General features: G+C 43.7%; 1 protein-coding gene and 1 long non-coding RNA gene across 2 annotated transcripts; one reads left to right on the top strand and one right to left on the bottom strand.

Moving 5' to 3' along the window:
- The first annotated feature begins 1,323 nt into the window (after positions 1-1,323).
- Positions 1,324-27,116, top strand: LOC105918091 (neuronal membrane glycoprotein M6-a). The gene is made up of 7 exons (XM_012853101.3): positions 1,324-1,534; positions 15,704-15,896; positions 17,081-17,237; positions 19,315-19,468; positions 21,651-21,727; positions 21,804-21,869; positions 22,735-27,116. The coding sequence occupies exons 1-7, from the start codon at positions 1,498-1,500 to the stop codon at positions 22,885-22,887; spliced, it is 837 nt and encodes a 278-aa protein (XP_012708555.1). The 5' UTR covers positions 1,324-1,497; the 3' UTR covers positions 22,888-27,116.
- On the bottom strand, positions 26,672-27,741 carry LOC118563245. The gene is made up of 2 exons (XR_004931131.1): positions 27,258-27,741; positions 26,672-27,221 (listed from the first exon to the last, which is right to left on the bottom strand). It is a non-coding gene; the product is annotated as an uncharacterized LOC118563245 (long non-coding RNA).

Here is a 27,741-nt window from a genome sequence, read left to right as displayed (position 1 = left end):
TGTAGTCTATCTAGGAGCTGTGTAGATATGTTTAGATTATAATTGGGTTACATTTTTCAAGACGTTTAGTTTTTTCTGTCCTCTATCACATTTTTAAATAATTATGTCACAGTATGACAACACGGCCATGGACGTCCAGCTTACCAATTTAAGGAATCTGACATTTTTATTTTCTGCTGCAATTTTGTGGTCTAAGCTGAAGGACGCTGAAGCTATGAGTGGATTCTTTCTTTTTTTGTAATGTAAATTTACCAAAATAACGCTGACTTGGATTTGGAATCACCGTTTAATCTTAATTAATAAGTAATTAAAGAATCACTTATCATTATTTCCCACAACAGTATCAGGGTCACCTGCAAAACTAATTTCTTTCCACAAGGGCCCCAATAGACACCTTTTTTGAATTTTGAATTAAATATTTTTGTGTTCACACAATTTTGTCTTATTTTGGGGTTAATTTTGCATTAATTACTTGTACGGAATGGCCATTTTCCTTTTTGTTGAGTAACAATGCAACAGTTCCTCAGATTTCATTTCTGTGTTTGGCTTATTATTGCTGGTCAGGCCCTTGGCTCCATGAACCCAGTCTCTTCTCATTCTAGCTCTATAGTCCTACTTCCGGTCTACGTTGTTATCGTACTGTAATCTATTCGTATATCACAAAGGGGAGCTTCACAGAACTGTTTCTAGCCTCTGGCCATCACCTGCTGTTGAAACCTGCTCTTCACCTCCAGTCTCTTCAGCTTTCTACAGCAGAGATGTTCAAGTCTTAGCTTCCTTTTCATAGATACATTTTTTAAACACAACACAGTGTTCGGTTCAAATATTGGGTTCTTTGCCTGCTCAAGCATGACATGTTTAGCTGCTTCTATTTGCTAATGGCTCACCATGATGTAATTCTGGCATTCTTTACACATAAAGCTGTTCTTCTCCATGGAGGCCAGCTCCAGCCCAAGGATGTTCCTCTGCTGCCTTTTTGTTAAATAAGTGAAGGGATACTTGAATCATTCAGTTGATAACAAAGCACTGGCTGCAGGAGCAATTCTGTTTCACTTTGGGTGCATATTCAGGTGCAACAAACAGACAAAGAAGAGATTTCCTCTTGTTATTATTTTAGAAAAAATTTAAATGAACTATAATTTTTCCTCTAGATGGAGAGCTGTGGATGAAGACCTTTTCTTATTTTAGTTACTTTAATATTTTAAATATTTGTTTTTGCATATACCATTCATGGCTGTTGGTTTAGAGAGCTGATTTGAGGCCTTAAAGGTTGAAAATGTGGACAGAAGCACTGATAGGGTGCTGGAGTCGGCAGCAGTGAGGAGAGAGAGCACAGCGTTGAAACAGGGACTTCCCTTAGCCTCCATCATCTGCAGGGAGGGAAACAGACTTTCACACACACACACTGCCTCCCACGTACACACACACGTACACCGCGCCGAGCGCTAGCAAGAGGCTTCACACGAAATCCAGACAAAGGGACTGTAACCTGCAACGATGGAGGAAAACATGGATGAATCCCAGAGCCAGAAAGGTAGGAAGGATAATAAATCTCTACATTTTAGTCAGATTTCATCAGATTCTGTGTTATCCCATTGTTCTGTTCATCCATCCCTCTCAGCTTCACGGGAATCCTTTGTGTGCTGTGGGCAGATATGAAGCAGGCAGCGTTCACAGGAAAAACAAACACTTTCTATTTATTCCAGCATTTTCCTGCTTCAGTGTTGGTAAACCGTGAGCAGAGACGGTGACATAGGCTGTGAATGTTGAAGAAGCCGTCTACATGTCTGCCCCGGATCCCATTTTGGGATCATCGCTGCCCGTTTTCCAGTGAGCTTCGATGAATGGATGCATAAATAAGCAGATTGTTTGGGCTGAGGATGAGAGGAGATGCCAGACACTGGAGGGTCGTGTTGTTTTGGAGGCTGGACGGACAGATGGACGGACAGATGGATGGATGGATGCATGGATGGATGGAGGAGGTGGGAGTGGCTCGGGGGAGGAAAGGGGGAGAAAGAGGGAGGGAGTGTCAGGCAAAAGCATGAAATAAAGAGTAAAAATGAGAGGGAGGGGGATAAATGGGGCAGTGATTGATGCCTCCATTGGGATTTTCTTTGTTAGCCTCCATTGTTGGTGCTTCACGCTTGTCTGAACGCCTTTTCCTCTCCTCTCTGCATGTCTCCCCCCTTTTTCTTTGCTGTCTGTCGCTCCTCGCCCGTTCCCTCCATTTTCTTCATATCTCTTCATCGGAGGCCATTCCCTGGCTTTTCCGTCCCATATGAGACTTTCTGCATCCATCAGCCTCCTTCTTGTTTTCTGGCTCTGAAGCTTTATTTTGACTCATCTCAAGCTGAAGGTTCCCTCCCTTCACTCCCATCTCGCTCCCTCCATTTTTACCTTTTGTGTTGCTCTTTGAAGGTTTTCCACAAAAGTTTAGTTAATTATTACAAAATGAAATCTTCAAAGAAAATATGATTTTATTCTTTTTAATTAAGAGATCATTTTTAATGACTGTTGTTGTCGATGCTAAAAATGGGCGTGTCCCTCTTCTTCATCACACCTCCACTCCTAAATGCCACATTAGGTGCAGTCTGGCAAGTAAACAACAACTGAGCCGTTCAAACAGAACATGAAGGGATTCTGCCTGATGTTTCTGCATTAACCTTTATTAACACTGTATCTATGGAAACATCACAGTGCCAGTGTCTTCTGTTGTGTGATAGGTTGATTTGTGTGCTTTTTCTGGAAGGAGCCGGTTCCAGCCAATCAGAGAGCTCTGTGGTGATGCTCAGTGCTCATCCAAACATCATTTTTCATCCCAGGACTTTTATTCCCAGGTTTCACCTCCTTTCCTTCTGTTCCTCCTCTGAAGCAATTCCCATCATGACTTCAGGTGTCCATCTTCCTCTCTTTCGTTTAATGTCCCTCTTTTGTTTCACTGAAGCTGGCCTCGCCCTTTCTTCATTTCACTCTATTTTAAAAATGAGTGACTCACCTCAGGTGTGATGAAGCGAGCCAGGTGAGAGGAAGATGGAAATTAAGGGAGCTGTGAATCGGTGAGGCGAAGAAAAGCTGGACAGCCTGTCTTTGCTGGGACATTGTGGAAACTTTGTTTTTATTTGTAGAGATCGGTGGCTCCTCTTCAACTTCAGTGTCACAAAACGTGAAAAACCATGAAATCCCCCTGATTCTGAGCTTTCCTGGTAACAGGCCCAGCTGATTGGCTCACGAACATTATTAATCACAAATAGCTCAACTCTGACTAAAGCCTTGCTCAAGTGATGCAAAGAAACACCTGTCATACAGTTCGCTTGTGGATAGATTCACATTTTATAGTTAAGTATATGCATATATATATATATATATATATATATATATATATATATATATATATGCCAAAAAACTCTTTGGGAAACTAAACAGATAAGAAATAACTTCATAAGAAATAACTGAAATCACGTAGTTACAGTGTTTTATGAAATTTTCCGGTTGTGGATAGAGTCACATTTTATAGTTAAGTATATATATATATATATATATATATATATATATATATATATATATATATATATATATATATATATATATATATATATATATATAACTCTTATAATAACTTGATAAGAAATAACTGAAACCACGTAGTTACCGTGTTTTATGAAATTTACCAGAATCCAAATGTTTGGTGACTTCAACATTAAAGCTAGAGTCTGTGATTTTTCCGGAAGTTTCCAAGTCCCTGTTTGAATAACTGTGCATGCTCAATACCGTCTTACCTGCTCTTCCTCTCTTCAGGGGCATCACGTCTTAAAAATCTCCCAAACTATCTGTCAGACAGATGGCTTGAAATGGGTGTTAAGGAAGCAATCTACATTAAGAGAGAAAAACCAACCTTAAACAGAGGAGGAGGCCTTAGGTTTCAACTCTCAAAAACTTACAACACAGCTATAGGATTAATTCCAGCCAATCATCACCTTAACTCTCACCCTCATTCGGGTGATCAAAACATTGTTCCTTTAAGCCAAGCCAATAACAACCCTAACGACTCCTCGTTACAGAGGAGTGGACCAGTTTCGGTCCATTCTGCTGGCTTAATGGCTTTAACGACCGCCCATTACTAAGGGGTGGTCCTGTTTCTGTTCAATCTGCATGTTATCTAATCCATTACAAGGCCTTTGCTAGGCAGTAGTATAAAGCTTGTTACTCCACATTACTCCAGATTTCTTGAATTGAGAAAGCTTCTTGGAGAGGAAGCGAAACGTCTTCATCTACGGAAAACAAGTCCAGTTGCTTTGTTTTTTTACCTTTTTGAAATGACCATGACCTGATGACTGAGAATCTTCACCAGCACACATTTGTGCATATTTACCACAAGACCAGGTGACCAGACGTACGATATTGCACATGCTCACAATGAGTAGACAAGAGGAAGCTTCGTCCAGTGCAAAAAGGAAAAGTCCAAGATCAGGTGTGGAAAAAGTGCAAAAAAAATCTGGTGCCAAGACAGATAAAACACGAGTAGCTGTGAGCTGTCGCTTTACTGCGAAGCGTTGCAGGATGGTCTGCTGGCTCTTAAATCAAACTTACCATTTACACACAACGCTTTGCTTTATAAATCACCTGTAAATATGACAACATCCCATAATTCAGACATTTCTGACATGTTAACACTAGTTGTAAAATACAAAAAAAGGTATTAATGGCTAAAGCTTAGCAAACAACAGCAACCAGGAACTTTTAGCATTGGCCAAGAGGGAGATGGCAACACATCACCATGGTGACAAAAAGGTCATGTGACCGTTTCCTGTCTCCATCCCTGAAAACTGTAACCAAACCAGCACACATGTTTAACTCAGGTGGAGTCATGAGTTTTATTCTTCGTGTTTATAATATGTAGCTAACTCGCTGTAGAACCTGTCTGATGGTTTTAGGAGCTCCCGCCTTCTGATGGCGTCCTCCACCTGCAGCTTCTGCCTCCTCAGCAGGACTTCACCATTAAAATGGAAAACAGTTTGTTCTGGTTTAAACACCAGAACCTGTTAGCATCTATCAGTGCGCTAACCTCCTTCTGTCTGTCAACTAAACACGTCAGGAGCTCATTATGTCATCTGCAAACCTGAGGCGTCTCTCAGATATGACATCACTTCCTCTTCCTGTCAGATCGATCTTCTGCTGTAAATTGGGCTGCATCCTCCGGTTCTTTGTCCCAGGAAATATTTTTCCTGATATTGGAGAAATGATTTTCTCAGCTATGTTAACTGTTTGAACAACTCTGTGTTGGTAAAATAAGTTGAATTAATGCAGAGTTTTGTTATTATCAAGCTGAAGATTGATGGATGGGGAAAAAAAGGGCACCAACATGAGCAATGAGTTCAAAATGTGTCAATTTTCTTTAATTTGCCTCTGAGATCCACCACAAATTACAACAAAAAAAATTAAAAACCTAAGAACCAAATCCTTCAAAGAGGGTTCTGTTAGAACTTTCCATAAACTCCTGTGGTCCCAGTGGGGCTGAGCATGTTCTGAACCTGAGCAGCACCAACAAAAACACCCAGAACTTCCAAATTACACTCAGAATATTATAAACCAGTCATGAACCAAAGTTTTTATACCAGCAGAGACAGAAGCAGACGGAGGTCCAACTGCACGTCTTCCTGTTTGATACTCAGACTGAAGCCAGAAGTTCTCTTTGACTTGATCTCCATCATCTTCCAGTTTGTCTTGGAAACAGTCAAACTGGAGCGAAACCTGCAGATTTGACTATAAAAGGATAGAAATCTGGACAGAACTCAGGGAATCTGCTGACTCTGGGCTCATGGTCATCTTCTCCTGCAGCAGCTGCTGGGAGCACTGACCGTGAGAATCCAGGCGCAGACCTGTAACTGAGGCTGGACTCTGTGTGTTTGCCTCATATCCATTTCATTATTATGACCGCTAATAGAAAGGAGCTTAGTGGAGAGAGGAACGGGTCGATACAAATCGACTGAGCCGGACCCACACATCTACAGAGAGAGGCAGCAGAGGCCGATCTGCTTCAGCTCTGCATTCATCCGGCATGCAGTGATCACACACCTGCGTGTCCGACCAGTAAACCGGCTTCCTGTTCTCAGGCGGCGCCGCCCGTTGATGGAGTCGCTCCGAGCTCAGTGTGAGGATGACATCATCTTACTCCTCATCATCACCACCACGGTGTCTCGCTGTGCTGCTCCTCTGAAGGAGGGAGTGGTTCATCCTCTCCATCTTCAGAGAAATAACAGCTTTACGCCGCATCATCTGATCAGAACCGGCCATATGCTCCAGTTTTCTGACATGGACCAAGCATGCTGCTCTGAATGTAGTTTTTCTGAGCCTAATATCCTGCAGAAAGCTGCATGGCAGAACTACTCCTGGTAAAAAAAAGCAGAAAAGCTGCTTTTATTTTAAAAACAAAAACATTTAGATACGTTCCTCAATAAATCAAATGTTTCTGTGAATATTACTGAAATACTTTTACACAGAATAGTTGTCCCTGTGTGAGACGTAATATTTACTGAAGCAGCTCTTTAGTTAAACTCTGATGCATTCATTCAGTGTTTGGATCTTAAGAGACGAAAAGGAAACAAACTTTGATTCTTTTGGGTTTTTAAAGAAGCTTAAAGAACCGATCCTACAGATGCTCTGGGTTACTTTGCAATTAAATGTTGCTTTAGGTGAATGAAATAACCTCTCTGTTTCATCATTTGGTTTTACGTAAAAATATGCACAGATCTCCAGTAATGTCATAAAGCAGAATAATAAAGCTGCTCCATTGAGTTCATTTAGTTGAAACTGCTGTAATAATAACAGTTATGCTGCTGATAAATCCCCAGAAAACAAGGAGCAGTATTTTTATAGTCAGGGTCCAGTGAAATACTTCTACTGCCACCAGTACGTTGCTGTAAAATTCACCGGCTGCTGGTGCAGAACGCTGAAAATCTTTCTCTCACTGTTGAACTTTGACCTCTGGATGATGTCTGGCTGCCGTTAACGAGCATCGGCTGATTTTAACGAGTTATGCTCCATCATAAAATTTCTCACTGTGTGTTTCCCAGGCTGAGGTTAGAGTTACAGAAACATGCAGCAAGGCTCAGCAGTTCAGAAAATCTGGGTTTAGACGTCAGAACAAACAGATTGATTAAATAGAACCTGTCTGACAACAGGAAGTAGGCATCCAGATCAGAGCAGCGCCACATTGTCCGGTGATCTAGAGAAATTCAGCAGATCAGAAATAAAGTCACTGAGGTCTCTCCGTCTGAAAGGCTTTCCACTCCAGAGAACCAGTGAGAGCCGTAATCTTCACACGGAGAGAACCCAGGAGAAGCTGGTCTACCAACATCACGCCAAGAGTTCACCATCCAGGAGGAACCAGAACAACATCTAAAGCTCTGCAGACCTCACTGCCTCAGTTAATTCTATAACTGTGCAGAAATGGCCTCCATGGTGGAGATCCAAGACCAGAACCACTGCTGACCCAAAGGAGTGGATATCTCTATCTCCTCACAGCTCTGTAGATCATCCAGTCAAACATGGATGTTATGAAGCTCCTGATGGTCTTCGTAACCAGCCACACTGGTATTTCCTGTCAGAAGGATCCTGGTTCCACTGGGTTCCTCTGTTTCTGGTTCTGTTTGCAGACATCTCTGCAGAGTTTGAAGAAAACAGAGAAGGTTTGAAGACTCCATCGTTCCTCAGGTTTCTCTGTCGCTCTGGAGGCTGTGAGTTAATAATCTGTAGAGGAAAGGAAATCTCACAGTTTACGGGTCGTTTGAGACATTTCTAATTGACAATGTAAAAACACGTTATATTTACTCATCAAATGTTCACATGAAAAACTATAAATATTACAGCAATACTGACGATTATAATATAATAATATCTCATTCACACTAATTTTGAAATTAATGAGAATCTTTATTTCGCTTCACTGAGAACGGAGAGGAAGAAAAATGTGTCCAACTGTGACCGACAATGTTTATAGGTTTAAACGGTTCTGTTGAGCCTAAAACAGCATTTCAGCCTTAAAGCTTATTGAAGCATCTCTGAGAACGTTTTCAGCAATGAATCAGCAGCTGTTCGTATTTACAGTCTGTTGGCCGACTGGGATCAGTCCTTTCCCTGAGCATCAGTGCAGAGTCTGGAGTCCTGGTCCACTCTGACAGGAGATTTACAGGCTGCTGGGTTGTTTTATTTATTCATGAAGCCATAAGGTTCAGGCTCTCCGTTTAAAGGCAGAGATGGGAAATCTCCCAGAGGCACAGCTGAGAAGAAGGAGGAGTTATGGATGGAGAGACGTGATGATGGGCAGCTGGAAGGATCCTTTCAGGAGGCCATGCCAGCAGAGATCAGCATCACTAACCCAGAGACCGAAGAGAGGAAGAACTCTGCTTAGATCTGATCCAACCCAAACAATCTGTGCCTGAATCACCTGAACCTATGCAAACAGTTCACCTGCACGTTTGGTTCTGACCTATCTGGGTCACCCTGTGTGAAGCACATCTTCAATGGGGCTGAAGATGTCAGCCTCCATTAGGCCAGAGCTGTGCCTGCTGAGTGAATCTCTTCCTGGGTTTCTGTCTCTGGGTCCTCGGTGATCTCCTCAGACACTCTGATGATCTTCAGACTCACACAGCAGGAACACTGGACACCCAGACCCGTCCAAATAACTGCCTAACGAGCTCTGCCTAACGAGCTCTGCCTAACGAGCTCTGAGTTCTGATGGGCAACTTCAGCGACTAAAACTGGATCATCACTGATGAGCGTTCATCTCCAGCAGCCAAACCTAAAATCTTCAGTCACAATGAGACCTGAACACAGTAAATGAATCGTGTCCACACAAACGGATCAGGAGTCGTAACATAAGTTCTGAACCAGTAATCACAGCGACATTCAGGGAGAAACTATAGAACCTTTGCATTAGTATCCAAATATTTAGGCAATAATACAGAAAACTGGTGAAACTATTGGTGTGATAGTCTGATGCAAACATTAAGATTACAGGAAAACATGAAGCAGTTCCTCCATGATAACAATAAATCAGAGCTGGAAAATGATCCGGTTTCATTTCACAGAAAAATAACCCGAAATAACATTAAAATTGACTAATTCGCCGAATAACTGGAACACCAAACTTTAATAAATTTTGACTGTTTTGACCCCTTTAAATGATTCCTATAAGTTGGAATAAATATGAACGCTGAACAGGCTTGTAATTTAGTAATTAACATGTTTATGTGAGGAAATCATCCTTGGCAACATTACCGTGAAATAAACCCTTCCCTCTTAATGCCACACAATTTCTAATGAGCGATTAAGACACTTGCTTCTGTACTTTCTGGACCTCGTATCTGCTGTACGTGCTTCATGAAAAGTCGGGGAGGCAGCGGCACTCTGTCCCGCCCACCTCTCCTACTGAGCATGCTCAGAGCAGCTGTGGGCGGCGCTCAGTAGCGGCTCACAGGCAGAGAAACAGAAAGAACCGCTAAATACGACTTTTTGATCAAAAAAGAACCCCTGCCGGCTTCATCGGTTCGGGCCGTGAGCAAAGCAGCACAGTAATGCAAGAGAGGGGACCCATCTGCAGCCGGTACCAGGCTCCATCCTTACAGGAGTCTGGTGTCTGGTTTAGTCTTTTACCGAGATTATCTTATTTATTGCAACTATTTTCAAGAGATTAAAATTGAGCCGTTTCTTTGGTAATAAATAGAAACATATTGATAAACTCTATATTACTGTTCTTTTTCCAGTGGATGTGATGGGAAAGTATTTGTGCTCAGGGCAACCAAACGGCTAGCGCCACCACTGTTCACTGGATTTAGTGCTTTTACTGCTGATTTCACTGGATTTAGTGGTTTCACTATGGCTGCATTACATCTCCGAAGGTCAATTAGTTTGCAGAGAGCGGCAGCTGCAACTGTCTCACAATGAATTATACAGACAGCAACTTCACAAAGTTAAAAAGAGATCAATCTTGAACATACCTTTATAAAATCAAATAATAACAATAACAATAAGATGGTTTCCCTGGGATTTTCTGACTCTTTTCAGAACCAATTCTAACTGCATCGGACCAGACTGATGAAATGGATCCATGTCACAGTAAATTCTGGGTCAGTGATGGGGTGACTCTGACACAGTGATTACAGTAATCTGTCACAGATTTGCTTTGATCAAATGGGTTTTTAATATGCAGTCATAAGAAAATATCAGCGAAAAGATGAAGCAAGTTAAATGCAGAAACCATCTGAACAACGTAGACCTCTTTTCTCTCATGGAGCTAAACTCCAGGAGGCCACTGGAGCCTCCAGTGATCAGCAGCCGGATCATCTTTGCCGTGGTGTCTCCGCCCAAACAAAGAAAACAGCCGCAGCCTGTCCCACTTTTTACCGGGTCACTGGGTCTCTGCAACATCTGAAGCCCAGATATGTAAATATGACGAGGATTAGAACATGGCTGTGAACACAGAGCGAGATAAGGAACACATACATGCAGAGAAACAAGTGAACATGCAGCACAGCCTCCCTCCCCCACCACACACACAGCACCAGACTCCTCCTCTCTGAGCCCGTCCATCTGCCTCTCTCTGACTCACAAATGTGAGCAGAGACAAATTTAGCCCAAGCCTCTGCTGTGACCAGCCTTTTATTAAATGGAGGCAGTCGGTGCAAAATGGTACCGTCCAAACTGGGCTCGGCGGCCATCTTTGTTCCGCCGTCACCGCCCCAGTTGGGGAGGCGAGCGTCTCCATAAACTGAGCGGACTCGGCCTCCGTGGAAATGGAGGACGAGCATCAGCGAGGCTGGCGCTCGGAGTCGAGCTGCGCTGTTGCCATGACAACGCTACAGGCAAAGTGGGTCATTGGGCTGCGGCCACGCCCCTGTTGGCATGGCAACAACATCGGTCAATTAAACTTGAGCAGTGCCATGAATCTCACACTCAGTGAAAAGCAATGTGTGTGTGTGTGTGTGTGTGTGTGTGTGTGTGTGTGTGTGTGTGTTTGTACTTGTAGCTGAGTGGGACATTTTTTTGCATTGTTCCAGTAAAGTGAGGACTTTGGAAATTTTTTTGGCCTTCGATTTTTTTCTGGCCTACGGGTTAGGTTCAGGGCTTCGTTGTTGATTAGGGTTAGGATTAGACTGTAGAAAGTCTTAAATGGCTTGTAAATGTCAGGTCTGACAAACTGAAGGCGCTTCACACTACATTCACACCCTGACGGTTGTGAGCTATGCTAGCAGCCACAGCTGCTCTGGGGCAGACTGACAGAGGCTGCCATGCATCGGCGCCACCAGACCCTCTGACCACCGCCAGCAGACTTGAAGATGAATGGAAGTCTATCAAACTCACGACATGGTCCTCACTTTTTATCTTAAACAAGGATTTGTGTGTATGTGTGTGTGCGTGTACTTGTACTTGTAGCTAAGTGAGACATTTTTTGTGCTTTTTTCCGATAAAGTGAGGACTTTGCACCTCTTTTTGGTCCCAGATTTTTTTCTGAGTTAGGGGATAGGTTTAGGGCTAAGGTGTCGAGTAGACCATACAAAAGCTTCAATGACTTGTAAATGTCTTGTGTAGCGCTTTAACTAGTCTGACAACCTGAAAGTGCTTCACAGTACAATCACCCTGATTGTGGTGAGCTATGCTAGCAGCCACAGCTGCTCTGGGGCAGACTGACAGAGGCTGCCATACATCGGCGCCACCGGACCCTCTGACCACCGCCAGCAGGCTTGATGAGTGGAAGTCCATCAAATTCAAGACATGGTCCTCACTTTTTATTTTAAACAAGGATTTGTGTATGTGTGTGTGTGTGTGTGTGTGTGTGTGTACTTGTACTTGCCACTAAGTGAGACATTTTTGTAAATTTTTCTACTGAAGTGAGGACTTTGTACCTTTTTTTGGTCCTCAATTTTTTTTCTGGGCTAGGGGTTACGTTTAGGGCTAAGGTGTCAGGTAGGGTCAAACAATAGAAAGGCTCCAATGGTTTGTAAATGTCTTGTGTAGCGCTTTAACTAGTCTGACGACCTGAAAGTGTGTGGAATCCTGGGCATGGATGCCAACTGACAGCACATCTGCGATGTGATTGGCTGAAGTCAGGGCCTGTTTTGGTGCTGTCAGTTATGCAGGACGGCACCAAAACAATCCCCAGCCTGAACTTAAAGGAGACCTGTTACTGAGCTGCTCTCCCCTAAAGCGAGACGAGCTCCTGAGGACCGGATCAAAGGATGATTTAAATGGGCGCAGTGGGATTCTTTGCTCCCCTCTTCACCACTGCGTCTGGGTTTTAGTAGATAAATAATTTGGTCATTAGCAGGACACAGTACAACTACATCCTGTGGAGGTAATTCAGGCATTTGATCCTGGTGTGACACCCATCCATCCAGCCACTGTCTCTACTACAGTCTACTGACTCAGTATGTCAGATGGGGATCAGAACCTGTTGGTTCTGCAGCTCCTGTAACCTCTCACATTACCGCATATCTGCCTTGTCTTCCAGAAATGGGTGAAAGCAGCTTTAACTACACATTGCACCGATCATTCAGCAGCATTTTACACAGCTGATACTATTACATCACATCATTTCCAGCTAAACCAGGCCGGCGCAGATTCCTTGGATCTAAAATCCTAGTGACGCATAATCTGCACACATGCTCCACTGACCCAAAATTAGGATGAATGTGAATTTCATAGAAAAGTCCTATTGATAGCATGAGCAGCTTTATGTGGATGTTCTGTCTGCACCAAGGATCGCTCACCTGGGTTTTCAATGGAGACATGGCTGAGGAGTTGGCCTCATCTTCTGACTAATTCTGCTGATATTTATTTGACCACCAGGGAGCGCTGACATACTCTTTACAGAACATTGTATATCCATCCTTATGGTCAGTAGATATTAAGGAACAATACACTGAGATACTGACATCACAGCGAATTCCGGTGGACTTCAAACAGGACCGCCAATGTCTACAATTAATCAAGTGACAATAAAGTCTCTTGATCAATTGTAGTAATATTGGTAGTAGCAGTAGTAATAGTGGTAGTAGTAGCAGTACAAGTAGCAGTATTACTAGTAGTAGTAGTTATAGTTGTAGTAGTAGCAGCAGCAGCAGTAGTAGTAGTAGCAGTAGTAGTAGTAGTAGTAGTAGTAGTAGCAGTAGTAGTAGCAGCAGCAGTAGTAGTAGTAGTAGTAGTAGTAGTAATAGTAGTAATAGTAGCAGCAGCAGCAGCAGTAGTAGTAGTAGTAGCAGTAGTAGTAGTAGTAGTAGTAGTAGTAGTAGCAGCAGCAGCAGCAGTAGTAGTAGTAGTAGTAGCAGCAGTAGTAGTAGTAGTAGTAGTAGTAGCAGTAGTAGTAGTAGTAGTAATAGTAGTAGTAGCAGCGGCAGTAGCAGCAGCAGCAGCAGCAGTAGTAGTAGTAGTAGTAGTAGCACTACTAGTAGTAGTGATAGTAGTAATAGTAGCAGCAGCAGTAGTAGCAGTAATAGTAGTAGTAGTAGTAGTAGCAGTAGTAGTAGTAGTAATAGTAGTAGTAGCAGCAGCAGTAGCAGCAGCAGCAGTAGTAGTAGTAGTAGTAGTAGTAGTAGCAGCAGCAGCAACAGTAGTAGTAGTAGTAGTAGTAGTAGCAGCAGCAGCAACAGTAGTAGTAGTAGTAGTAGTAGTAGTAGTAGCAGCGGCAGTAGCAGCAGCAGCAACAGTAGTAGTAGTAGTAGTAGTAGTAGTAGTAGTAGTAGTAGCAGTAGTAGTAGTAGTTCACAATTTGATATTAATTATAATCCAAATTGATCTCGTTATAATAAAACTCCAATTATTTCATCCCACAAACTAAGAGTCACAGTCCAGTTGCCCCAGTTGGAGATGAAACGTTCTACAGCTGCAGCATTGAATCACTGCTCAGTTTCTCAGTGGCTGTGGTCGTGCCATGAAGACCCGGGTGGAGGGGCGTAACCTAGTGTGTGTCGAGCTAATAACAGCTAGCATGTTAGCTATTTCAACTGGAAGGTTTTTAAACCTGGCGGCCGCTGGTGGAAACCCTACAGTTGACATCTGTCCTCATTTTCAGCCAAACACATGAACTCTGGATCGGGAACATCAACTCTGATCCTGTTCTTGATTCCTCAGGCCTGCTGCAGCAGAAATTCAGTCACAATTTAGTTCATGACAAAAAGAAAACAGCTGAAAGGCTCAGGAAACCGTAGCTCACATCTCTGCAGACCCCACACATCCTGCACACTAACTTCCAGACTTCCAGAGCGCTGTTTGCTAAAACCTGACGCCACAGAGAGAGTCTCTCCCCCCAGGATGAACCCCTCATGGTCAGCCACACTGCTAAGAAACCAAATCAGTAAATTCCACTACCACAACTCACCACCTCCTTTTTATTTACATATAAAAGCAAACACACTGTTAACTTGTGCAGATTCCTGTAAACTGTGAGCTCTGTCAAATTCCTTGACTGCACACAATCATGGCTGAATAAAGCTGAACCTGATTCTGTGAGGAGGTCCCATGGCTCGCTCAGGTTTAACGCTGAGAAGGAGTCTGTCCTCCTCTCCTCACTTCTGATCCAAACTGCAGCAGCGGATCAGAACCAGCCTGTCCACTGGCAGCAGGGTTATTTCCTGTTGGAGCTGCCAGCTGGCCAGCCCTTTATTCTATGTCCTCTAATAAACTGTGATTAGCCTGGATGCATCTTTAGTTCTGACAGAACAGCAGTAAAACTGCAACAGGAACAAAATATTTCCTGAGATCAGTAAGTCGATCACCAACATGTTCTGTTTTATAGGTGCTGAAGGAGGGTGTTCCGTGTTAAAGTAATTTATTCCTCATGGGAAGCAAGGCGCTGCTAACCAGCCTGAGGCCTGAGAGGAAAATATGACCCATAATTAAAAATAACGACCTTTAAACTGGAAACTGCTCTGTGGCTCTTGGCTTCTTGCTGCCTCTGAAATGCTGCCGGACTCCAGGCACAGGAGGAACCTCTGAGTCGGTGTCATCAGTGTCCAATCAGCTGTGTTTTAGTTTCCAACTTTTTCTTTGCTTGTTTTTGTCTTTAAAGAACAACTGCTGGACAGACATCTGGTCTTTTTGCATCATATAAGATTTTCTCTGTGTGTTCTTTTAAATATCTATCTCGAACAACTCACCTGGTACCACTTTAGAACCATCAGCTTTCTAACATACGGTCCGTGTCACGATCATTGGGTGTTAGGTTCTCATAAGAGTATGCCTGGAAATGACCACAGGAAAACAGCTCCAGGCCTAAATCTGCTGATATCTACAGTTCACAAGAGGGAGGTGGATGGTGAGGGAGATAAACATTTCTCCAAAACTCACGATTAAGGAACTGCAGCAAAGAAATAGCTTCTCAGGGTCACCATTTCTCCATGACAACCATCAGATGCTTCAAAAATTGTTTTCTGAAAGCAAAATGTTCATTAATGTTTGGAAGACTAATATCAAGTGTTCTTTGGAAATATTCTCAAGTTGAAGTAATTTCTATTTTAAACATACATCAAACACCCAGTTTCAGTTTCAGTTGTATGTTATCATTCAGAGGACTGCTGGTTCTGATCCGGTCAGGAACTTTGATTGTTTGTTTGTCACGATCACGTTACCGCCTGCAGTTCTCAGAAATACCAAGTCCACCACAGGAATGGCTGATATGCTGATGATGAAGGAACATGTTGTGTGTCTTCAGGCTGTAAGGAGTGCTGTGAGCGATGCGTCGGCAGTCTGCCCTGGGCCTCCCTCATCGCCACCATCCTCCTCTACATGGGCGTGGCCTTGTTCTGTGGGTGTGGCCACGAGGCTCTGAGCGGCACCATCACTATCCTCCAGAACTACTTTGAGGTGGTCCGAGCTCCTGGAGATGTCCTGGACGTGTTCACCATGTGAGTAACACACATTTCAGATGAGCTTCAGGTTGGCGTTAATATCAGCTCAACAATAAACTGCTCCAGTTTTCTCTTAGCAAAGGAGAACATGAGGGTTCTAAGTTCACAGTGGTGTAAAACTGAATAAGACACAATGAATGTAGAACACCAGTAAAATGTTGTTGATCTTTTACTCAGTTTATGCGTTTGGTTTCTTTTAGGCCCTTTAAAGCTGTTAAATAAAGTTCTATCCAGGATAATTTCAACAGTTTCTGTTCAGCTTTGCTCCACCAGCTGCATTAAACTAACAGTCAGATGTACTGTTGCCTTGCAAGAAGGACATTTTAAATTCTTGGATGAACTTTGGTTCCTCAATGAACTTTAAGATTCCGTGAATAATTTTAATGGTGATGGTTTTTAAAAAAAAATGTATTTGTGCTTTTGTGTGTACATAGTTCTTCAGTTTCTTTAATATTGATTTAGTTTAGTTTTAGTTAAGTTTCACTAGCCTGGTAGAAAAGAGTTGTTGATTGAAATATCTTTGATTTGAAGCTAAATTATTTATGTCATAAATTCTTATATTTGAAGACAAGTTCTCACACATTTATTCCACATGTGTGCAGAGTCTGCTGTTAGAAACGTTAGAGCTCAAATCCTTCTTTCACCTATTCTCCTGACGTCAAATCCAAATATGTTTGATATTCACAGGACAATACCCGACAGACCGAGAGTCATTCGATAACTTAAAAGGATTTAATAACACAATCCCCCTGACTGGAGTCACGCTGAGCATGAGCCCCACAGAAGGCAGGTTCTGTTTTCCCTGAGCACAACGCAGACCAGGATGTTTCTGACTCCTTCAGAGAAACGTGTTGTTGTGCTGAACGCGAACCGTAGAAACACAACAAAATGTCGTGGTGTGCTCAGCTCCTGAAAATGAATCCTGGTGAAAGGATTTATGGGCGTGGCAGCCCTGTGTCTTACCATCACTGATGGAATAAAAGCATCATCACAGTAAATAACGGCGGCTGTTACGGAACAGCTCATCATCTGATCAGGGGCGGGTTTCTGCCAACCCACCCCCCCCCCCCCCCCCCCCCAAAACATCTCAGCATGATTCCTGTCAGCAGTCCCACATCATTACTGCATGCAAACATCAACATGTAAACAGATGAATACTCGTGTTTGTGCCCTCTCCACAGCATCGCCATCCTGAAGTACATCATCTATGGCCTCGCAGCTGGTTTCTTTGTGTTTGGAGTGCTGCTGCTGGTGGAGGGCTTTTTCACCACGGGAGCCATCAGGGATCTCTACGGCGAGTTCAAGATCACCGCCTGTGGACGCTGCCTGACTGCATTTGTAAGAGAAACCCTGGGTTTTATTAAAAATACTTGAAACAGTTTGGTTGTATTGGTCTAAACAATAAAATAAAACTAATATATATCTTAAATGTTGACAGTTGAACCAGAAACATTATTTTCAGTCTATTTTTTCCTTTTTCCTTTTCTTTGCTTTAAATCTGAGATTAATTTACTGAAATCTGCTTGTCGAAGCTTCGTCTCCTGCATTTAGCTTTGTGTCGGTGCATTGTTTTTACATGACCAGGAACTACAAATGTGTGTGTCATCATAGTTTTACTGCATATTTACAAGTTGCGTTTGATGAAAATGTTGGCAGGATGTGTCTACATGTTCAGAAGGCTACAGAAAAAAATAATACAAACATTTCACTTCCAGATATCATTCTGCTTAAAGAAATCTAGAATTCACTGGAGTTCAATGAAATGCATATAAAACAGGAGATATCCGCATATGCATGTTTGAACATGCATATGCATATATCTGGTGCAGTCCAGTAAACATGGCAGAACTGTCTAAACGCAAATTACAAATTATCGCCGCGTTTAAAAGGGTTTTAAAGGTGATTTAGAACAAGGTAGTTTTGATCCAGGCTGGAGAGACAGAGTTAAGCAGATGAGCCAGATGGATAATGTGGTGAAGAAGAAACATCTTCAGTGTAGAAAGGTCACATTTATCTCCCCCAAAATATAAAAATGCCTGTAAATGCATATCCAAATTAAATTGGATGCAAGTCTTTGCCCCTTTGGAGCACCCAGCATAAGCTTGATCTCTTTGTAATGGTAACAATCTGAATATTCAACCTGAGCAGTAAAACTTGTTATACTGCACTGTATTATTTTGTACTTATTTACATTGGATTACACAGAAATCTCACTTTTTCTCTTGTTGGATTTGTTTTTTGGTCTGTTTTATTTACCTGGGCTAAAGATATAGGCTCAGATATCAAATGAGGCTTGGAGGGGTCAGTGTGTCTCCTTTAAGTGATGGCACCAAAACAAGACGCGTCTCAAATCAGGGGCAAAAGAGGAGCTGTGGGGCAACAATGACAAATTCAGACCAAAAGGAAGAACTTAAAAGCATAATATGTCACCTTTACGGGGTTAAAGACTGAATAATAATCTCAAACTGAACACAGGCCTCCAATCCAGACCTAGCAGCAGCTTAAAGGTTCATTGGCTTCAAAACCTTTCATTACACGTTGAATCTGGATTTATTTCTAACGTCCTCAAATCAATGATGAATTGATCAAACACAAAATTATCTCTTCACCTTAGCAAATTAATGTGAAGTTATGAATAATACTGAGAACAAACAACAGATCTGCAGTTTGAATAAATCAGAATTGTGAGTTTATGTGAGGCAGGGACCCAGCGACAGATGAGCTTCGTCCACCTCTGGCCAGCAGGATTCATCGGCCCACATCTGCAGTCTCCTGAGCAGCGAAGAGGAAAGGCTTTCTAGAGCCTCTGGAGACAAAATGCAGAACCAGGAAGCGAAAGAGAGCAAAACACTGACACGTCATGTGTCTCAGTGGCAACTGAGGCATAGATCTTGTCCTGGATGATTACTGGCAGAGTATTACATCTCAGCCCTGTCCTGTTCAGCCAATGACAGGTTCTGTCCAAATCTTCTGGGTGTGGGTTAAAGTTATGGGCCTGTCGGGCTTCACAGTTCAGGTTTCCACTTATTAATGAGAAAAAGGAGCCAGGGAGCACCAGAGGGAGAAGGACAGAGACATTGTTACTGAGGGGGAAGGAGAACTGGTGCTCCACTTGGTGCTCCTGCTAGGAGGAGCTAATATCGGCTCTGCAGCTCCCACCTACTGGTCTCACTGGGAATTCATTCAGAAAAGAGTTTTTCTTATCAACATTAAAGTCCTGAAAAAGTAAAATTTCACATTTCAGAACTGAGAGTCCAACGGTGTTAACTTTCTTAAGTTAAAAGTGTAGAGAGGAGCAATACCAGGGAGCCATCTGACATTTTTACCTGATGTGCCTCAGGTAAAAATGCTTGGTTTCTGCTTACCTATAAGTCTGTATTTCTGAGTCGTCTCTTCTTGGTCTGGCTGTTTGCAGCTGATGGTTCTGGCCTACCTTTTCTTCCTGGTTTGGCTTGGAGTGACGGCATTCACCAGCCTCCCGGTCTTCATGTACTACAACGTCTGGGCCATGTGTCAGAACGCCAGCTCAGTGGAGGGAGCCAACCTCTGCCTGGACCTGCGTCAGTTTGGTGAGTCCCATCAGAACAGCCAACCCCAGCCCTACAGACTCTATTACCTCTACCTGTAACTCTACCTCTACCTGTACCTTCACCTGTAACTCTACCTGTACCTGTACCTGTACCTTCACCTGTAACTCTACAAGTCGCTCAACCTGTGCCTTCACCTGTAACTCTACCTGTACCTATACATGTATCTGTACCTCTACCGTACCTATACCTGTACCATTTTACCTCTATCTCTACCTGTACCTGTACAAGTAGCTCTACATGTACCTTCACCTGTACCTCCACCTCTACCTGTACCTCTACCTTTGTACGTTTTGCTCTACCTGTACCTGTGCTTATCAGGTGCTTTATTTGTTATTATACATACAAGGTACATACGACGAAATGCAATCCTTCATACTTCTACCCGTATCTATCTCTGTACCTCCACCTGGTGCTTCTCCCAGCTGTCATTGGGCGAGAGGAAGGGGACACCCTGGACAGGTCACCAGTCCATCACAGGCTGGAGATGATCCATTGATATAATGTTCAGAGTTCCTGACCAAAATTATATTTAATCACCAACAATCACTGAGTGTTGAGTTGTTGAAGGTAGAGTGGACAATGTTTCTGGATATGTAGATAAGAAAAGGCCAAATCACGTTTTCAATAACTGTGCAAGACCATCTTACCAGCTCTTCCACTCCTCTGGGGGACAGAATCTCAAAATGCACTCTGTCTTATTTCTTTCTACTTAGGCCTTTAAGTGCAGCATAATTAACTAATAAATAGTATAAATAACTAATTATCTTATTTTAGGGGTCAAAATACTAATTTCATTGTCAGATCATCTTATTTACCTGCTCAAATCAAGTACAAATACATTAATTTCAACAAAAGTTTATTTACTTTTAGTTCCCTTTTTGCAGTGTAGAACTGAATTTGCAGACTTCTCTCCTGGACCTGAAGTCCTGCTAACTCTGTTTAGTTTTGGTTTCGGTTCAGTTTATTTATATGGCACCGATTCACAACATGTCATCTCAAGGCTCTCCCCAAAGTCAGCTTCCATCAGATCCTCCAGGTTGGTGAGAAAGTTTCCTCTCTAAGGAAACCCAGCAGGTTGCATCAAGTCTCTCCAAGCAGCATTCACTCCTCCTGAAAGAGCGTAGAGCCACAGTGGACAGTCGTCTGCATTGTTGATGGCTTTGCAGCAATCCCTCATACTGAGCATGCATGAAGCGACAGTGGAGAGGAAAACTCCCCTTTAACAGGGAGGAGAACCTCCAGCAGAACCAGAACCAGGCTCAGTGTGAACGCTCCAATCACACATGACCAGAGGTGGGCAGGAACTAGTTACGTTTTGTACGTATTGGTAATGATAGTTACTGTTTGTTACACTCATTTTTTTTTTATTATTCTAAATAGGAGAATTTGCTAATAATTACATGTTTTGTGGCTGATTACATAATTGTTTAACATGTGGCAGCTGAATCAAACAGAAGCTCAGACCCACATCTGGGCATGATGGCACTGCAAGGAGTCTCCCCATGCCTTCATGGAGGCAACTGTAACGCCATATTTCACATCCGAGAACGCAGCTCAAATAAAAACATTTAATAAGCGCATAAAAGTAGCAGAAGAGCTGTGTGAGATGCCACATTTTCATGAGAAAATCCTTCCAGGGCCAGATCGTGGAACACAACCAGCTCTGCCGGGCCTGGGACAAGTCATAGGAAACGTCTCCATGTTTTAAAGTCGATGTAAAGCAACATGAATCACTATGAGGTGCCTGTATATGTAGGAGCTTGTCAGGGAGCCAGTCTGTTTCTGCTGCTCCTCTCCGTTGCTTTACTCCACTCTCCTCTAAGGCAGGTGATTGGCTAACCAGCAGGATGAAGCACTGATGCATGGTTCTGGTTCTGGTATCAACTGTGGCTAGACATTGTTTTATATGATGTAATCACTGCTCTGTCCTCCATGTTGTTCTGCTGCTCGCTCACATTAAACAAGCTACGTCAGACTCACATAGTGCTGCCACCTTCTGCTCAACGCCTGGAACTGCAGTTAGACCCACTGTTTCCATGGTGAGAGCAGTAAGAGCAGGTTCTGGGAAGTGGAGGTCCAGTGAGGTGTTGACTACCTGTGCTCCAGGTTCTGTGTGGGAAGAAGATTAAAAGCAATCGTTAACTTTGATTTTTGTTTTCAGGAGCGGTGACCATCTCGGAGGAGAAGAAGGTGTGCATGGGGTCTGAGAAGTTCTTCAAGATGTGTGAATCCAACGAGGTGAGCAGAGGCGGTGCAGGTGTGAGGATCTGGGTCGAGAAGCTGAGTCCAACCTGACTCTGGTTCTGTGTTGCAGCTGGACTTGACCTTCCATCTGTTCGTGTGTGCGCTGGCGGGAGCAGGAGCCGCTGTCATCGCCATGGTGAGAACCTTTGTCCTCATATCTGCTTGGCTGTGAACCTCAGAAGGTTCTGAAGACCCATAGTTCATGTCGGCCATTTGTTTGAAACTCACCTTGTCTTTTTCTGAGGAAGTTCCCCAGCGTGTGGATCCAAACCGGTTCCTGCATGTAGAGCAACATTAAATTGTTGATTTATAAGGTTCTTTGCACTATGGACATTGTGGACATTCTGGACATTATGGATATTGTGGACATAGCGGTGGCATGGTTGGTAGCAAAGAAGGTTCTGGGTTTGCATTCCTCCCACAGTCCAGAAAACTGTCTGCTGGATTCATTGTCCTCTCTAAATCCCGCCTAGTTATGAATGCATGGTAGTGTCTCTGTGGTGCCATGGCTACTTGTTCAATTGTGTTCACGAGTGATGGTCGTATCACGGAGGAGACGAAGACAAAGATCAGGGCCTCGTCTGCAGGGATGTGGATGTTTCACTGCTCTCTTGCAGAAAAAGTAAAGAGGGTTGCAGTATGGATGCTGTGACCCTTCCCTAACGCCGTAGGATGTGAATCTTGACTGAAAACTGAAGGTCTGCTGAACAAAGCTTGCTCCATAGAGAGGCTCGACTCAGCCCTGCTGACGGGACTGAGTCTGCAGGCCCAGAGCTGCAGACTCAGTCTTTGAAGGGCGGACCCAGAGCTGTATGGAGGGACCATGAAGCCCTCCTGGCAGGAGAAAACCCGTGTCTCTCTGAATGAGCGTAGAATGCGTCAGTGGGGAGGGGGATGGAAATAAATGCAGATAATTGATCTTTCACCAATGATGTCTCTGCTTCCTTGTTTTCTCCTCTTGATGATGTGGATCTTTGTGTCTCCTTCCCTCGCGCCCTCAGGTCCACTTCCTGATGGCCCTGGCCGCTAACTGGGGCTACCTGAAAGACGCCAGCCGGATGCAGAAGTACGAAGACATAAAGTCAAAGGAGGAGCAGGAGCTGCACGACATCCACTCCACGCGCTCCAAAGAACGCCTCAATGCCTACACATAAACCCAGAGCTGCCGGAAACAACACACACTTACCTGTCAGACACACACACACACACACAGACATACACACAGCGGCTGATACAAGCCTGAGGACAGCATAAATCCACCAGACAGGAGAAACACACACACACAGAGACGAGAAGGCAGAAACAAGATGACAACTCAGACACCATCATCATCCTCGTGTCTGCAGCAGATCATTGGCTCTGGTGCTTTTTTTAACCTGACCTTAAACTAAACACATCAGCTCCGGTTCTTAAGAACCTACTTGTGATATTTCTTGACTCAAAGGTCCCCAAAAATGTGTGAGACGTTACTGAGAAAAAAATGATTACAGCACAAGATTTACAGAAACCAGCATAACCAACAGAGACCAAAAACAATGAGCCAGAAGAACCCAAAGAAAGTGCAGCAGGGCTGAATTTGGTGAAAGTTTCTGCATCCCTGCTGAAGCCAGCAATCCCCGGCAGACACGGGATGAGTTTGGTGTCTAGGAGCTCATCAACCAATAAGCTTCCCCTTTATTTGACCTGCAGCAACCCCCCCCCCCACACACACACACACACACACACGGAGACATGTAGATGTGACTGAATGGTCGGTGTTGTGCAGGCAGTGTTGTTCGGTGGTGTCATGCTGTGTTGTGTCCTTTCACCGCACTACGATGGCCGGTGCTGCAGAGAAATAAGGTCCCCAGAGGAGATTTGTGCCTCCTGGGTGCAGATGGGTAGCTTTGCCCCCGCCCCCCCAACCCCCAAAACCAGTCCCCCCAACCTGGAGACCAGTTTCACTGCTGGCTCCTAAAATTATTCAACTTCCTGATCTAGAACCAGCAAAACGAAGACATTAGATCGATAAAAGTCCAGAATCTAAAATTGCTTCATTCTTCCCGTGTGAAACTATCGAGCAAACAGCAATGAAAATTATTTAAAAAAACTCCAGGGAAGCTGGTCCCCCCCCCCCCCCCCCCCCATCCTGCCCCGTTTACCCCCGGATTGTACAAACTTGTCGTTTGTCCTCAGAGACAGCACATCCTAGCAGCACAAAGTCTTTTTGTCCTGTTATCCGTCCGTTTTCATCATGATTTTCCTCACTTTTTGCGGGATTTTTGATTATTTATGTGTAATTATAGCACTGAGGGTATTTGAGCGGGAGGTCAGGGGTCAGCTGGGAATTGGGTTTATGTCACATGTTCATGTAATGAGTCTGTATTTCAGTGGTTCTGCACAAACACTCACACATGCAAGCACACGAACACACACAGCTTCATTCTGTTGTCACGATTTCTTCTGTTCTCAACCAGCCCAAATGTGACCAAATGTTCTCTGTAAGTTAGAAAACCACCGATAGGAACGGCTAACGTGTCAGCGGGAGGCAGGCGGGTAAGAACGGGGTTTTCACTGCAGGATTTAAGTCCCAGAACATCCTGAAGGTGCTGCTGGGACCACTCTGACCGCCGTAGTGAAGGTGGGAGGCAGCAGCAGGAAAGGCCGGAACGAGAGACGTCCAGCGAATAAGCTACATGTTCAGGATTAGTTTTCTGGAGGGTTTGTGTGGTTTTAAAACTTATTCGGTGTCTTACACAGCGATCTCCTCAGGTGCTTCAGAGCTGGAAGCTGGAATCTGGATGATTTGGGACCAGCTCCAGATAGAATCAGATGCTTGAGATGTTGACTTCTAAATCAACTTGTCACCTTAAATTTTGCCAGATTTGACCAGAGAGCAGCTCAGTCTCTGTGAGATGCAGCGTCCTCAGCTCTTCAGACTAAAGAGACAGACTTAGTTTCCTGATTTCAGTTTGTTTGACGAGTCTCTATCGGCCAGTAGAGATGAGCCAGAGAGGTTTCTGTTAGTCTTCAGGAAAGAGCTCGATGAGTAAGGCGACGACTTCAGTTTGATTTAAAGACACACACACACACACACACACACACACCACCGTCACTCTGAGCCATAACTCTTTTCACTGATGACATCTCACTATTTTATTATCAACTTTGAAACTTTTTAAATGTGAAACTATTTAATTAGAAAGACATTGTGTTTCTTTTTTTTTTTTTGTTTCTGCGCGGGCAGTGAGAAGGACTGCCCCTGCAGCAACGCTGTATAAAGATATACATATATGTGAGACAGTGGAGGCGAGCAGCCGGGAGGACGGACTCCTGTCGGCTCCAGAGTCTGGAGGAGGCGGCTCAGTCCCAATGTCCTGGGCCCGCGCTCCCTGCAGGAAGCTGCATTCACACCCAGGCACGGCGTGATTGGACTTAAACGAGCTCAAATTAATCCGCAGCAGAGAAGAAGAAAACCGGGCCGGACGTAGAACCCCATGCAGACGGCACCTGTCTGCAGGGCCGTTGAATAGGGGGGAAAGTTAGGGCAATTCCAAGGGCCCCCGACTCACAGGGGCCCCCAAAAAGAAAATGTTATGTAGTAATATGAGCTTTTGAGATTATTCAGACCTTCTTGTCGCGGGGCCCATAATTCCTGGCGGCTCCCTCGCCTGTCTGGGTTTGAATCTGGTGAAAATGCAGCTGAATGTGAGGAAAGAAAGCCGGCGGCCATGATGTGGGAGACTCCTGCAGACTCGCGTCCTGTTCAGGTGAATCCCGGCTGCGAGCGGTCAGTATTTTTAAGGGTCTAGTTTTACAGTAACAGTATTCTATCATTTCATTGCCTGACAATGGATGTCTTGTCAGTGTTTTTAACCTCAGATAAAAGAAAAAATAGTTTTTTGTGCACTTATTGACCATTGTGAGCTCTCTCTCTCTCTCTCTCTCTCTCTCTCTCTCTCTCTCTCTCTCTCTCTCTCTCTCGATGTGTAAGTGCATTGAGCCCCCCCCCCTCCCTCCCCACGCCGGGGCCTGTGTATAGTCTTGCAGCATTGGTTATAACCTGAACAAATAATGATGAAAACGAATGAATTCATAACAATGAAGATAATCTTATTCTACATAAAAAAGACAGTGAATCTAGTTGTTGTCTGTGGCATGGTTATGCATTCAATGGTCATCATTTTAAAGATTTTAAAATGAGAATTTTAAAATGAAAAAAGAAAAAAAAAGGTCTTCTTTTCCACTGGCGCTGTTCTGCTGTTTCTTGTTTTATTCCCACTTCTCAGTGTGCAGTATTGCAGTTCCTGTTGCTTATGGTGTTGCTAAGCTCGCTTGCTTGCTCAGTTGTTTACCACCAGAGCAATATATGGTAGCAGTTTGACTCAATCGAGACGTGAACAAGAAATCCATCCCCTTAAATCTCCAACATCCAAGTGCATGAATCTTTGATTGCAAGTCTTAAGTGATATGATTATGGTGTTCTGTATTGTTTCTCCTAATAAAGCGGATTTGCAGATGTGGTGTAATGTATTGCTCTGGCCATCCGTCATCACGCCTCCACCCCTGCTCACATCCTCCTCCTCCTCCTCGGCCTTCAGGGCGCTCTCACGCTCCAGCTGAGACCCGTTTCAGATTATTTCAGTCTGAAAGTGGTTCCTGTTTGGTTTGCAGCGTTGCTTCGCTTCACACAAAACAACTGAGGTTCTCCATCACGACTACAGCCCGCTGTAGCTTAGCAACAAGCAGCGCACAGCTCAGACGGCCATCTGCACCAGCAGGTCCGTCATTCCTGAGGCCAGAATCAATCAAACGCAGATTGGATCAGTGGTTTCTGACCCAAAGTCTCGCTCCATCACCCGGGCTGTCTGATGGTGTTTTCAGGGTGAGGCAGTGAGCAGCTTGTCCTCCATTCATTTTCAGTCTCCATCCAAAGATCAGCTCTGATCCTCTGTGTACCTGCTGACTGCAGCTGAACATGGACCCATCATTCCAGGATCCTGATCTCACTCAGGATTCACAAACCCTCCGTGTCAGCAGAAAAAAAGCATGAATTATACTAAAATCTGACCTCCAGTCCTCTGTGAGAAGATCTGAGCTGGTTCTTACAGGGTGGATGATCAGCTTTCTCCATCCTGAGCAGGTCTGAAGGTCTGCGATCTTCAGCTGACCTTCAGCTTCATGCATCTTGTCAGGTTGGACATTCTGGACATCAGATGTCTTCTTCTCTGTTCTCCATCACCTCCCCGTCTCGCTTTACATCCCTCTGGTTGCTTAGTAGCAAGCTCCATCTGGTTCGCTCCATCTCTGTACATATCTGTGCCAACAGCTCAGGCAGACAGTGGCTTTTTGATTTGTAAAGACATAAACTTGCTTGCATATATAAATAAATTGAATTCAGACACTTGTGTACTTGTTAAAAAGGGAACATTCTGACTTTGTGTCTTCATTTCGCTTTCACAACAAGCTTACATGTAAAAGGTTTCAGCTGATGGGTCAAATTCCCAGCCTGGGTCTGATCCTGAAGAACCCGTCAGACCCGAACATGTGGAAGTTCAGTCTAACCTCTGAATACTCAGTACCGCCCCCTGCTGACCAGAGGGCAGTGTTGTTCAAAGTGTGGCCTGCGGGCCTTTATCGGCCCTTGGAATAGTTTTCTGTGGCTCCTGACTGCAGTTAAAGGATTGTAGAAATTCGACCCACCAGCAGATGGCGCTCATGCAGATCAACACTTTTGGTGTTTTTATGATGAGATTTTCAAAAACAAATCTTTTTAAATTGAACATTTGTAGTAAAACATCAAGTATTTTATTCTTTGATTGGCCATTTAATTTCTAATGCCTTTTCATTTTTGCTTTTATTTTAATATCATTAAATAGACTAAAACTCACAGTTAAACCTTAAACATGGAGAAATACAGCGAGGCTTTCAGAAAAATAACTTATCTGCTTTGTTGCTGAACGATTATTTTTCAGTAAAAAAAATGTTTCCTCATTTGAATATTGCAGGTTTCATTTTATTATTGAGCT

Source organism: Fundulus heteroclitus, chromosome 5 (assembly GCF_011125445.2).
Source record: "Fundulus heteroclitus isolate FHET01 chromosome 5, MU-UCD_Fhet_4.1, whole genome shotgun sequence".
Lineage (NCBI taxonomy): Eukaryota > Metazoa > Chordata > Actinopteri > Cyprinodontiformes > Fundulidae > Fundulus > Fundulus heteroclitus.
This window is presented reverse-complemented; position numbering and strand designations above follow the sequence as displayed.